General features: G+C 44.2%; 1 protein-coding gene across 1 annotated transcript in view; it reads left to right on the top strand.

Moving 5' to 3' along the window:
- Positions 1–746: 746 nt before the first annotated feature.
- The window catches only part of dpysl4 (dihydropyrimidinase like 4), a 32,846-nt gene continuing 19,395 nt past the window's right edge, over positions 747–14,197 (top strand). The window contains exons 1-2 of the mRNA XM_078290672.1: positions 747–1,043; positions 13,993–14,081. Coding sequence (XP_078146798.1) covers positions 747–1,043; positions 13,993–14,081 — 386 coding nt within the window. The remainder of the gene's footprint in view (positions 1,044–13,992; positions 14,082–14,197) is intronic.

Raw genomic sequence — 14,197 nt, 5'->3', positions numbered from 1 at the left:
TTCTGCCTCATCATGTTTGTCTTCTTTGGTTTCTTTTGTCATTGTTGTTGTTGTTATTGTCCATGTTATGGTTTATGGGGGGGGGGGCATTTTGTTTCCTAATAAGGTTTCTTTCTTGTTTCTTTCTTGGAGTTTCTCCTCGTCTTCACTGAGGCTTTGAGGTCGCTGCTGCTTTGTGTCTTTGTTTTGTTCTGTGATTGATTATGGATCAGTTCGATCAGGGTGGGATCGCTCACTGTAGAGCAGTTTGAGACAGACTCTCCTCCCCTTCTCTTCTATCTTCCTATCCCCCTCCTCTCCTCCTCTCTCCTCCTCTCTCTTCCTCCTCTCCTCTCTTCCTCTCCTCCTCTCCCCTCCCCTCCTCTCCTCTCCTCCTCTCTGTTCCAGTATGAGGTCAACAGCCTCCCCTCCCCCTCATGGCCTCCTTTTTCCTCTCTTCCTTTCCTCTCATCCCGGTTCTCCTCGTCCTTCCTCTCTCGTCTCCTCATTTGTAGCCTAAGGACTTCAGCCGAGTCTATCTCCTCCTCTTCCTCCTCCTCCTCTTCCTCCTCCTCCTCCTGCTCCTCCGTGTTTTATTGTTTGTGAGCTGAAGGAGAGGCCAGCGATTGAGGACTGTCTCCCTTTCCATCTCTTTCTACTCTCTCTCTAATCTTTCCATTTTTCTATCAATCACTCTCTATCTCTCTCCATCTGTCTCTCTCCATCTCTCTCTCTCTCTCCATTTCTCTCTCTCTCCATCCGTCTCCATGTCAGACAGCAGGTCTTGTCAGGAGGAGGACTGCGCCTCCTTGTTGTCTAAGTTGGGTTCGGACTCTCCCAGACCGAGGGTCAAATATGGAGGAATGTTCTGCAACGTTGAAGGAGCGTTTGAGAACAAAACGTTAAACTTTGAGTCCTTCAGCCCCAAAGTCCAGAGGAGTGCCGCCCGGACTCGAACCTGCGACTCCGGCGACCGGGCCGGTCTGGTCTGCGGCCCAACCGGAGGAGGACAGACCATGGTTTTCCCCTCCGGACACGCCCGGGAAAACTACGGCAAGAGAGAGGTCAAAAAGCTAATTTTTAATCAGTTAAAAAGTCTGCTACTGCTATTATTATTATTATTATTATTATTCTCATGATCAGAATGTATTTGAATAATTGTAATGGTCAATAACTGCTGATAGCAGGGTGTTCAGTTAGAAGATCAGTACCTCCTGCTCTGTGGATGTTTGAAGCTTGTTCTTCTTCTATTCCTTTAAAGACTGATCAAAAGTGTATTTTCTTTTAATTTAATTTAACAGGTTAAAGAGATCAGAACAGCATTTCAGATACTGAGAAATTTTTTTTTGATAATGTGATTATTGTTATTATTCTGAAGCTAAAACAGCTTGAGAAGGCAAATAAGAAACCTGATGGGTGTCACTCTGTGTGTGTGTGTGTGTGTCTGTCTGTCTGTCTGTCTGTCTGTATATAATACAGAATGTATAGTAAAGGCTGTTCACAGTTCAAAACTGAATCAGCAACTACAATCTTCCTAAATGTTACTAAGGGACACAGTCTGTCTGAACCACTGAGCAACACACACACACACACACACACACACACACACACATACACACACACACACACACACACACACACACACACACACACACACACACACACACACACCTCCCAGCTCAGCTCGTGCCCGCCGCTCAGAGGGGTGTGGCTGTCTGGTGCCCAGACGAAATTATGGCCCTGAGAACCAATCAGCGTCAAGCAGACGGAATAAAACCGTACATTATTTTCAAAATAACGGTGTTTGTGGTTTTTGCAACCAAAACTAATTGAGTGCGGCTGAGTTCAGAACTACAGAAATGAAAGTCCTCAGTAGAATCGTTATATTAACTGTGGAATAAAACTGCAGCGTTGAAATAGCAAAACAGATGTTTATTTTCAAAGATTATTTTCGTCTATAGGGCTTTTATTTTGAAACATAGGTCGGAAGTGGTATTTGTGTATTCTCGCTAGCTTGACGCTCGTGCGCCAGCTAAAGGGAACAACAATAAAACGCCGCCGGTTACCTGGATCCCTCCCTGTCCTCGGATCAATTAATCAATTACTAATCAATAATTTGGAGCTCGCGCTGAACCGGCAGAAGAATGTCGTTCCAGGCCAAGAAGAGCAGCTCGAGACCAGCGGTATGTAAACGGCCCGGCACGGCCCGGCACGGCCCGGCACGGCCCGGCACGGCCCGGCACGGCCCGGCCTGCATGATGCTGTTATCACTGCAGCTCAGCCTGTCAATCACGGATTAGTTAGTAGGCTATTCAGGTTAACCGGGCCGGGCCGAGCCGAGCCCGCCCGAGCCAGGTGGACTAAAGACAGAGGAGGAGCGGGTTAATGTGGACTGTCAGACAGAGCCTCTCTCTCTTTCTCTTTCTCTGTCTGTCGGTCTCTCTCTCTCTCTCTCTCTCTCTCTCTCTCTCTCTCTCTCTCTCTCCTCTGTGTGTATCTCATGACAGGTACATTCATGTGTTGCCGAAAAGGGAACGATAATCAATAACGACCAATAGATTTCAGGGAAGAAAAAAAAAACATAGACACAAAGAGAAAGATTCATAAGAATCAAGGTTGATTAAATTCAGTCTTCTGTCTGCTGTAAATACAGATAGTAAATATATTAATGTCTGTTTGAACATCTACATCTCTATGATATTAAGCCACATTAATTAATTTAATAATGATATAATATAAAATTATATTTGTCCAGTTCTTCAGATATGGATCGCTCTTTTTTCTTATTTATAAGCAATTTATAATCTTTCAGCCTGATGATGCTGGAGGATTCTGGTTTGATAATAATATAGAATATAGAACTGTAGAATATACACAGAACTTAGAATATAGAAATCTAGAATATACACAAAACATAGAATATAGAAATCTAGAATATACACAGAACATAGAATATAGAAATCTAGAATATACACAAAACATAGAATATAGAAATCTAGAATATACACACTCATCAAAACATTTTTCATTTGGAGATTTGATTTGTTTTGTTTTTGTGGCTCCGTATTTTCAGATTTGATTTTATTTCTAATTCTTCAAATATGTTGAATGGATAGTTTGTAAATGTGAAGAGAAGTTTTGTCTGTTTATCACTCGTCTATTTGTCAAGTTCAAGTTTGTCTTAAAGTGTTCAGATATAATATTTTTGTGTGCGTTCAATGCATTCTGTTGGGTAAGTAGGAATTGAGCCAGGAAAGCGGATGACACTTGTCTATTTATTGACACGAGTTCATTTTGCTGCCAACTAATTTTGGTTCATTGTTCTATTTTTCAGATACGTATAAGGTTGTTTGTTTTGGACTGGAGAGGTGAAGCTGTGGTGAAACGGGTTTATATCCTAGTCCTAATAGAAAGGGTTTATATCCTAGTCCTAGTAGAGACGGGTTTATAGCCTAGTCCTAATAGAAAGGGTTTATATCCTAGTCCTAATAGAGACAGGTTTATATCCTAGTCCTAGTAGAGACAGGTTTATATCCTAGTCCTAATAGAGACAGGTTTATATCCTAGTCCTTGTAGAGACAGGTTTATATCCTAGTCCTAATAGAGACAGGTTTATATCCTAGTCCTAGTAGAGACAGGTTTATATCCTAGTCTAATAGAGACAGGATTATAGCCTAGTCCTAATAGAAAGGGTTTATATCCTAGTGCTAATAGAGACAGGTTTATATCCTAGTCCTAATAGACGGGTTTATATCCTAGTCTAATAGAGACGGGTTTATAGCCTAGTCCTAATAGAAAGGGTTTATATCCTAGTGCTAATAGAGACAGGTTTATATCCTAGTCCTACTAAAGACGGGTTTATATCCTAGTCCTAGTAGAGACAGGTTTGTATCCTAGTCCTAATAGAGACGGGTTTACATCCTAGTCCCAATAGAGACAGGTTTATATCCTAGTCCTAGTAGAGACGACTTTATATCCTAGTCATAATAGAGACAGGGTTATATCCTAGTCCCAATAGAGACAGGTTTATATCCTAGTCCTAGTAGAGACGACTTTATATCCTAGTCATAATAGAGACAGGGTTATATCCTAGTCCTAATCGAGATGGTTTTGGGTCGAGTCCTGGCTCTGTCTCATGCTCCAGTCTCAGCCAATCAGCCAATCAGCACTCGTTATCTCAGACTCAGAGAGCTCGTTAAGCAAGAGATGTTGTTTTAATGTGATGTCACAGTAAGAGAGAGATGGGAAGAGACAGATAGATGTGTGTGTGTGTGTGTGTGTGTGTGTGTGTGTGTGTGTGTGTGTCTAGTTTTTGGGACATAGCTGTTCTCTTCTATCATCCCACTAAATAGACTGACAGAAAATGACAATCTACTGTCGTGTGTGTGTGTGTGTGTGTGTGTGTGAGTGTGTGTGTGTTCTATGTACTGTACTTGTGACCCACATTCAGCCTAGGAGGGGGGAGCAGACAGAGAGACAGACAGACAGGGAGAAAGACAGACAGACAGACAGACAGACAGGGAGAAAGACAGACAGCTTGATAGTAATTCTTATATTCAGTTTTTATAGTTTACTTTTATTGTCTTCACCAGATTTTATTGTTCTGTCTGCTCTGTCTTGTTGCTCCTGCTTTGTCCGCTCTGCTTCTGAAACACGAATGGATTTACATGTTGATAGAGAGAAATATTCTGAAAGCTGATTGGTTGGCTTCCTCCTTACTGTCAAGCTGCTGTTGAGCAAGGCACTAAAGTGTGCGCTGATACACCAGGCTGACTGACTGGTTTACTGACTGACTGACTAACTACATTATTAAAGGAGTTGGATGGTCTATCTAAACATGGTGAAAGTATCAGAACGCACGGTCGCCAACTAAATCCACACAATCCATATTAGAAAAGCGAGCCTCTAAACGAGCCGTTTGGACTTCCGTAACTTTGTGGCGTCACAAAGGTTCGCTCATTATCATTTCTGTAAGAAATAATAGACTAACAAAGTGTTTTTTTCAAAGCGGTTGAGCGATTGTCATTGTTTATTACCGGAGAGTTTTCCCTACCTGTAGCCGCCAGGCCGCGGCGTCTCACGTTTCACTCTCGAAACGGTTAGCCAATCGGAACAGAGGGTCGTTAACAATTTTTTTTTTTTTAAAGATTTATTTTTGGGATTTTATGCTTTATTGACAGAGAGATAGTGTGAGAGAGAGAGAGGGGAGGACATGCAGCAAATGACCACGGGCTGGATTCGAACCCGGTTCGCTGCGGGAAGGACTGAGCCTTAAATGGTACATGCTCTACTCGGTGAGCCACCGGGGCGCCCAGGGTCGTTAATATTAATGAGCCTTAAAGACACGGCGACAGAAACGGCCTGTTCTTGGTAAGGCTCAGAGAGATGCTGGAAAATGAACGTGTAAAAATGGATTGAGAGTGTTTTTGGTTCATGACACCACACACACAGCTTTGAATGGACCTCAAGACACAAAATAAAACTGGAGAGTGGAGAATATGGAGCTTTAAGTAACTCACTGGCTGACTGACTGGTTTACTATAATAATGAACAATAACATATTTTATTTGTAAGCGCTTTACATGGAACTAAAGACACTTTACAACAGCTAGGGGAGAAAGAAAATAAATATATAAAATACATAAAAACAATTGATACAAAAGTGATGATAATAAATGAAGATGCTAAAATAATGACATGAGCATTTCAGTTCTGGAGAGGCAAGGTGGGTTTTGAATTTAATTTTGAATGAAGGCAGTGAGTCTGAGTTTCTGATGTGTGGAGGGAGGGAGTTCCAGAGGGGCGATGGGAAAGGCTCCGCCCCCCAAGGGGCGGTGCTCAGTCCTGGTGACGGGGGTCAGGAGATCGGCATCAGCTAATCGGAGGTGGCGGGTGGGTGTGTGGCGATGGATGATGAGGAGGATCTTGACGTGGATTCTGTGCTGTACTGGGAGCCAGTGAAGGTGTTGAAGGACGGTGTTATGTGTTCTGTGGAGCGGGAGTGTGTGAGCAGACACAGAGTCACACACACAGAGTCACACACACACAGAGCTGTGCAGAAGCAGCACAAAACCCAGACGTATTTGGGCACAGACACGCTCATACAGACAGCAGATAGAAAGTGATTAGACACAGTGTAACCAGGAGGCAGCGCTATGTTATGTTCCCAACGGCAAATTTCTATATAAATACTGTCTAGGCTAGGGTAAGAGAATAGACTGTTTCGAGCCAGGCCAATGGTGCTAAGGTAGGTCATATGATTGCGAGAAAAGATAGGTTTTGAGTCTAGATTTGAAGATTTCGACAGAATTAGCTTCCCTGACTGTAAGAGGTAGCTGGTTCCAGAGATAGGGAGCTCGGTAGGAGAACGCTCTACTGCCTGCTGTTTTTTTCTTGATTCTAGGGACAATAAGGTAGCCAGCGTCCTGCGATCGGAGGGCACGAGGTGGAATATAAGGGATGATGAGGTCGGATAGATACGACTGTGCAAGCCCATGTAACGATTTATAAGCTAACAGAAGCACCTTAAAGTCAGATCTGGCTTGAATTGGGAGCCAGTGAAGGGAGGTTAGGATTGGAGTAATGTGGTCAAATTTTCTAGTTCTGGTTAGTATTCTGGCGGCAGCATTTTGCACCAGTTGTAGTTTTTTAATACTGCAGTTAGGTAGGCCAGAGAGTAAGACATTACAATAATCAAGTCTTGATGAAACAAAAGCGTGTATTAAGGTTTCAGCATCCGTCGTATTTAGCAGGGAGCGAATTTTCGAGATATTGCGAAGGTGGAAGAATGCTATCTTAGTGATTTCCTTAATGTGAGCATTGAATGAGAGAGCTGAGTCGAAAGTAACGCCAAGGTTTTTAACTGTGGGACTCTGGGTAATTAAGCAATCCCCAAAGTTTAGAGTAAGGTCTGCAACAAGAGGTAGTTGGGTATTTGGGCCAACAACTAGCATCTCAGTTTTGTTGGCATTTAGTTGCAAGTTTTGTGACATCCAATTTGTGACAGCGATTAGGCATAATTCTAGGTTTGTAAGTTGTGAACAGTCGTCAGGTCTAATTGGTATGTAAATTTGAGTATCGTCTGTGTAACAGTGAAATTTAATACCATAACTGCGAAAAATTTCACCAAGAGGTAGCATGTAAATGGAGAAAAGCAAAGGTCCAAGCACAGAGCCCTGCGGTACGCCAAAGTTAACTTTACCCTAAGAGTAGCCTCTATGTCGGGAACTCTGGCCCCTGGTAGACAGACTATTTCGGCTGGCGCTTCTAGCCTAATGTTGCGGGTTATGGAATCCCCTATAACTAGGATGCGTGGTTTAGAGCGGGGCCAAGGAGCCGGGGCGGCAGGCCGGCCACAGGGACTACCAAGCGGAGCAAAACGATTCTCAACCGGGAGCGACGGTTGAAAATCAGGCTGTACAACAGACGGCTGGCTCATGCGGGCGCTCCGATGCCTCGGGACCGGGATAAAGTCATCACCCATTGCCGAAGGGGCTACGCTATCTGGGGAGTCATGGCTAGCGCTCGGGCTAACGCTAACACTAGCAGGGCTGCTAACCGGCCCGGACCGTAAACTATCTGGAGTGCCCGTCTTATCTAACGTGACTAATCTATCATCCTCAAGCTGACGGACACGACTCTCTAATAGAGTGAGCTTCTCTAAAAGTAAGGAACAGACAGAGCAGGAAGCCATACTTACCAACGTTGATGAGGGTAGCAGTGGAGATGAAATAAAAGCTTAGCTGAGGCTAGGAGCTTAGGCTATGCTAACGGCTACCAGAAGCTATGATACCAGTCAAGCTATGATACAAAGCTAGGCGTAACGTTATGCGAAAGGCTAGAAGGTGCTGGGCTGTGCTAATGGCTACCAGATGCTATAATATAGGGCTAGACTGAATAGCTTTAGGCAAAAGGCTATCTAGCACAGGGTGCTAGCTTGCTGCGGGTAACTAAGTAAGCAGGAGTTACTAACTAGCAAGAAATAAGCCCACAAGACAGGGCTAATAGCGAAAGCTACTAACTAGCTACGGCTAGGTAAACAAGCAAGGCTAACAGATGGTACTAAATTGCTACAGATAAACCAACAGAAGTCGAGGGGGGAGATGCAGAAGAAATTGAAGGATATGCAGTTTACAGGTTAAAAGGGAGGAATTAAGAGGAAGAGGTTAGAGGGAAAAAACAAATAATACTCCGGGAAGACGTCGGGAAGGTGCTAGCAGCGTGGCACCGGCACTAGTTCACGTCCGTTCTCTGGGAGTTGTCAAAGGCTGATCTGACTGATGGAGCATTGTAACTCTTTTCTTTTGTCTTTCACGTGGATCAGTGTTTCCTTGGCTCTCAAAATCCATGCAACCGCTCTCTTTAGTCCTTAGAGTGGTTAGTAGACTTTTCTTCAGCTGTGATGGTATTTACTGTGATGTTCTTGACCTCTGGATCATTTTGCAGATTTTGAGTCACATTATCTGGTCTCTGTGGCCATTCACTTTCTGGCTGTAACAGAAACTGTGGTCCGTTCATCCACGTTTCACCTTGCATTAAGCTCTTAACTTTCATGCCTCTGGTGGCCTGATCTGCAGGATTCTGCGATGTTCTGATGTACCTCCACTGTACTGGTTTGGTAGCCTCTCGTATGAGAGTAATCCTGTTTGCCACAAAGGTTTTGAAGCGAGCTGTCTCACTATCGATGTATCTGAGAACCGTCGTACTGTCAGTCCAGAAAATAGACTGCTGAAGTGGGACTTGCATCTCTTCTCGCAGCATCTTGTCCACTTTCACTGCTGCAGTTAACTCGAGTCTTGGAATAGTGACCTGTTTAAGTGGGGCCACTCTAGACTTCCCCATCACAAAGGAACAATGGGTTCTGCCTTGCTCATTCACCAACACAAGGTAAGACGCTGTGCCATAGGCGTTCTCACTTGCATCAGAAAAATGATCCAACCGTGCTTCTACTGTGTGTCCAAATCCCATAGGCTTAACGCATCTGTTTATGCTGAAGTTCGAGAGGTACGTGAGATCTTCCAGCCACGTACACCATTGATCGGCTTGCCAGCTACTGATTTCTTCATCCCATCCTTGCTTTTCTTTGCACAGGTCCCTCAAAAGAAGCTTGGCAGAAAGTACAACTGGCGCCAGGAAGCCAAGAGGGTCGTAGATGGAGTGTACGACAGAAAGGATACCTCTTCTGGTCATTGGCTTGTCCTGCAGCTTGAGACAGTATGCGAATGTATCATCTTCTGTGCACCACTGTACACCAAGGGCTCCGTACACAAGTCTCGAAGGTTCTTCACCAAGGCAACTGCTTCTTCTTCTGTAGACGCAGATTTTAAACAGTCGTCTACATAGAAATTGCGCAGAACTGTTTCAACGGCTTCTGGAGCTGCAGTGTCTTTTCTATCTTCTGCCGTTCTCCGTAAGGCATAAGAAGCAACACTAGGAGACAAAGTCGCTCCAAAAAGGTGCACTGCTATACGGTACTCTTTTATTGGTGCACTTAGGTTGCTGTCCGGCCACCACAAAAATCGCAATAGGTCGGCATCTGCTTCTGGAACTCTCACCTGGTAAAACATTGATTCAATGTCTGCCATCATCGCTATTGGATCTTCACGAAACCTCACTAAGGCACCAATGAGCGTATTGGTGAGGTCAGGTCCCTGCAGTAACTGACCATTCAGCGACACATCCTGAAAGGAAGCCGTGCAGTCAAAAACCACGCAAATTTTCTTTTTCTTCGGGTGGTACACCCCGTGGTGTGGGACGTACCAGACCCAGATGTCGTCGCGGTCAAGCTGTTCTTGTGGAACTTCAACAGCATAGCCGTTATCAAGTATGTTCTCCATGAAGGTTTTGTAATCTTCAAGAAACACTTCATTCTTTCTCAGTTTTCTGTTCAGACTAGCAGCTCGCTGTTCTGCCACACAGCGGTTGTTTGGCATCTTAGCTGCTTCATATCTCAGCGGAAGCCCTATGCAGTAATGTCCATCCACAAACCTTGTTGTCTTTTGCACTGACAGCATAAACTGTATATGCATATACAGACTCTCTGTCAACTGCATAACTACATCTTCCTGAGACATCTCTTCCTTGTCGTCATAATGACGCTCAGGAAAGTCTGTGTTGTACTGCTGGACCAGTAGCTGTTCTATTTATTTCTAATGAACTGTATTATCCGTGGAATTTATGCTCTTGTTCTTTACAGGTCTGCACACCATCCAGCCCAGGACAGTCTTCACGGCATAGGGCCCGTCATCTTGACTACTGATTATGTGCCACGGCTCCATTGCCTTTGAGTTGTTGGCTCCTATGAGAAGGCCCACATCAGCGTCAATGTGTGGTAAACTTACTTCGCTCAGATATGGCCACTTTTGCAGATGTTGTTGACTGGGGATATTTTCTCTCTGAACAGGGATGTTGCTGTGTGTGAAGACCTTTGGTAACTGAATGTACTTCGTGTCCTCCAGGCCACACACTTCCAGGTCTGAGAGCTTGTAACTGCTAAACAGCTTCTGTCCACCAGGTTCCTCTTGGCCCATTGTGCTCAACAAGATCTGAGTCGGCTTTCCTTTCACGTTCAGTTTCTTTCGGAGCTCCTCCGTACAGAATGTGGCTGTACTTCCAGGGTCCATAAAAGCATATGTCTCTATAGTCCTTCCACCCTTACGGGATCTCACTTTCACTGGCACAATCGATAATATACACTCTGTCTCTCCGGCCCCAGTGTAGCCAACTATTTCCTGTGCAACGGATTTCTGAGCGCCTGAGACCTCTTCGTTTAGAGTGCTGTTATCACTTGTCGACACAGATGTATTCTTATTGGCTTCTTTCTCCACATGAAGAATATCTGGGTGTCTCTGGGAGCACTGTTTGCACACCATTCTCCTCTTGCAGGTCTTGCTGAGATGGCCTTGTGTTAAACACCCAAAACATAGCCCCTTTGTCTTTAGGAATTCAACACGCTCCTTTAACCTTGAGGAGCTAGCTCTTTAACCTTGATGCAAGACTCCAGGGTATGATTCTTTTGACAGAAAAGACACGGTGTTTCGAAGGCATTAGCTACTTTGAATGGGCTAACCTGCTTCGCTGTTGCATCTGGCCTTTTCCTCTCCACCGACACGTTGGTTGCGAAGCTGCTTCCTTTCACTCCACCTTTGACAGGTTTCTCTTTTTCTTTGCTTTTCCCCGCCGTAGACATGCGGCTGTCTTGGAGGTCTCCAAAGAGTGGATCCATAGCTACTTTTGCTTGACGGTCAATGAAGATAACAAGGTCAGCAAATCTTGCTCTGTGTCCTCTCCTTTCCTTGATTTCGAATGCTGCATTGCGCCACCTTTCCCTCATTTTGTATGGCAATTTGGATACCACTATCCTCATATTTGTAGGGTTATCCATTTCCTCCATAAACTCAACATCCTCCATTGTGTTACGGCAGCCAGTCAAAAATACAGCATAAGCGCTTTTCCGTCTTCAGACTTGATTTGCGGCCACTTCAAGGCTTTGTCAATGTAAGCGCTAGCTATCATTAGCTCATCTCCATAATGTTTCTGAAGCAGTCGTTTTGCTTCCTTGAATCCTCTGTGCGGTAGCATGTGTTCGCAGCTACGCACAAGTTCTTGTGGTTCTCCTGCAGTGTACTGTTGCAAGTAGTACAACTTGTCCTGATCATTATCTGCTCTCTGTTCAATGGCTTGTTCGAAAGCTCTGATAAAGGATCTATAGGTAAGTGGATCACCCTTGAACACTGTAACGTCTTTAACTGGCAGCTGAGCCTGTTTCTGTTGTTTAACCAGCATCTCTGTGATCATATTTTGCTTCTGCATTACTTGAAGAATGCCATCACTGCTTCTGTCACCATGTTGCCTGTCGTTGTTGTCTGTGTGTCTTGGCCTCACAACCTCTGGCTCTGTAAATTGCAGTGACCTGGATGGAATCTTTCAGGCATGTTAGTGGGCAGATGACGTCTCCATTCCTCTTCCTTCACTCGAACTCCACCTGCCACATGTGAGCGGATGTAGCTGTTCATGCCATCTTCTGATCTCTCATACTCTTTCAGTACTCTTACTTGAGCTCTCTTTTCTGCGATAGCTGCCTCTAAAGTCAGCCTTTCCAGCTTGGCTTTAATACGTGCTTCCTCCAATTCAAGCTCCTGTTTCTCCTGTAAAGCTGCAGCACGTTCAACTAATCCAGCTAGCTTTGCTTCTTCTGTAGCACAAACTGATGATCTGGCGGACATGACAGATAAGCGTCCAACAATTGAACCCTTTTTTCGTGCTGGTTTGATATTACCAACTGCCACTTGTGATGCACTATCTTCAGGGCCTACATCATCATTTACATCTTCATCATGAATACCACCTATCTCATCATCATCATCAGCTGCTCTATTTTCTTTGTTTGTTTTCCTTTTACTCAAAGCATCCATCCATTTTTCAGTTTCTTCTGCAAACTGTCTGATAGTCAACATCTTAGGCTCAAACCAATTGTTTAGATCTGCAGCCTTTTCTTCTTCAGGCAGAAGATCTTCTACTTGCCTACTGAGCTCTTTAAACTCAATGACAAGACTGGGGAAATCATTTTGCATGCACTCTTGCACTAAATTGCCAGCATCACTCAGCAAACTTTCAACTTCTTTCTTTTTACCAGTTATTCAAGCTAATACTCCTCTCCTGGCTCCAATGAGCCTATGCAGTTTATCCTCCAATGCTCTCTCAGTAGGCTGGATTGTTCTTTTAGATTCCATTTCTACAGCATCAATTACTTCCTTGTCTTCAGCCATCATATCAGCAAAGCAATGCGTAAATTGCGTGCAAATGATTAAAAAGTATTTCCACTTTTCTCATCAGACAGGTGCAGACAGGAGACTTCAATGGCTTTTACTAAGGCAAGCTATCGTATTTGCACACAGAGAAATCCACTGAGCAGCTAGCATCTTAAATCAAATTAGCATTGTCAGTCTTCATTCACTTCAGAACGTCTGGCAGTCTATCTTCAAAGATTCGAGTCTTTAAAAGGTTCTCAATCCTTTCTTTACCTTTTCCGAAGTTTTCGTTCAGTCAAGGGCATACCACAACGTTGCGTTGAGGACTTCTTCAGAGTGATGCGTCGGACTTCCCTTCAGAATTCACTGGTTGCGTTAGCTAGCATCCAGCGCTCCTCCATGGTTAGTTCGTGCTAATTTCCTCCGAGCAGTTTTTCTACTAAATGTAGTGGCATTCCGTCTGGATGTCAAAATAAGCCACAAACGAGCTGTAGGCACAGTAACGTCAGTCTGATGCGAATGACAGGAGATGTAATCCAGTTTAAAAATGTTTACTGAAAAAAGTTTAAATTACATTGTGTCACATGATAGAAAAACTATGTGCTCTCATGCCTAACGCAGCTCTCTGCCCGACTCTACTGCACATGACGTCACTCACTATATTAAAGGGAGCATCAATAATCAACATTCAATATACATGCATTTGTTTTTGTACATTTTATACATTACCTATGTCTTATACAATGACTAGAAATTATGAACTATGAATTTTGCATGACATTTAAATTAACTTATATTCCCACATTGTGGCTCTTACAGAGAGGATGGGATCCAAAGTGACGCCAAGGTTTTGGACTGGGGGGAAGCTGTGACTGTGTGACCATCGATGTTGAGTGAGAAGTCCTGGGAGGAGGGAAGGAGGGATTTGGGGCCGATGATGAGGATTTCTGATTTATTGCAGTTGAGCGTGAAGAAGTTGCTTTTCATCCAGGTTTTTATTTCATTGAGACAGTTTGCGAGGATGGAGAGAATGGCAGGAGTGATGGTTTTGGTGGAGATGTAGAGCTGGGTGTTGTCGGCGTAGCAATGAAACTGTAGTCCATGCCAATGTATGATGTCACCTAGGGGGAGGAGCATGTAGAGGATGAAGAGAGGACCAAGCACCGAGCCTTGGGGGACACCATGGGGGACGGCCTGTCGGATTAGAAGTTGTTGATGGAGATGTAGTGAGTACCAGCTGAAGCAGCTTGTTGTCTGTTTCCAGGGCGACCGTCTGGTCATCAAAGGAGGAAAGGTCGTCAATGACGACCAGTCGTTCTACGCCGACATCTACATCGAGGATGGAACCATCAAGTAATTATTATTATTATTGTTGTTGTTGTTGTTATTAATAACAGTCTCTCTCCTCTCACACCCTCCAGTTTGTCTGTCTGTCAATTTATCTGGATAAATGAAGCTTACAGAGACCA

The sequence above is a fragment of the Centroberyx gerrardi genome, chromosome 20 (assembly GCF_048128805.1).
Source record: "Centroberyx gerrardi isolate f3 chromosome 20, fCenGer3.hap1.cur.20231027, whole genome shotgun sequence".
NCBI lineage: Eukaryota > Metazoa > Chordata > Actinopteri > Beryciformes > Berycidae > Centroberyx > Centroberyx gerrardi.
The sequence above is the reverse complement of the archived record's forward strand: the minus strand, read 5'-3'. Positions and strand labels throughout refer to the sequence as shown.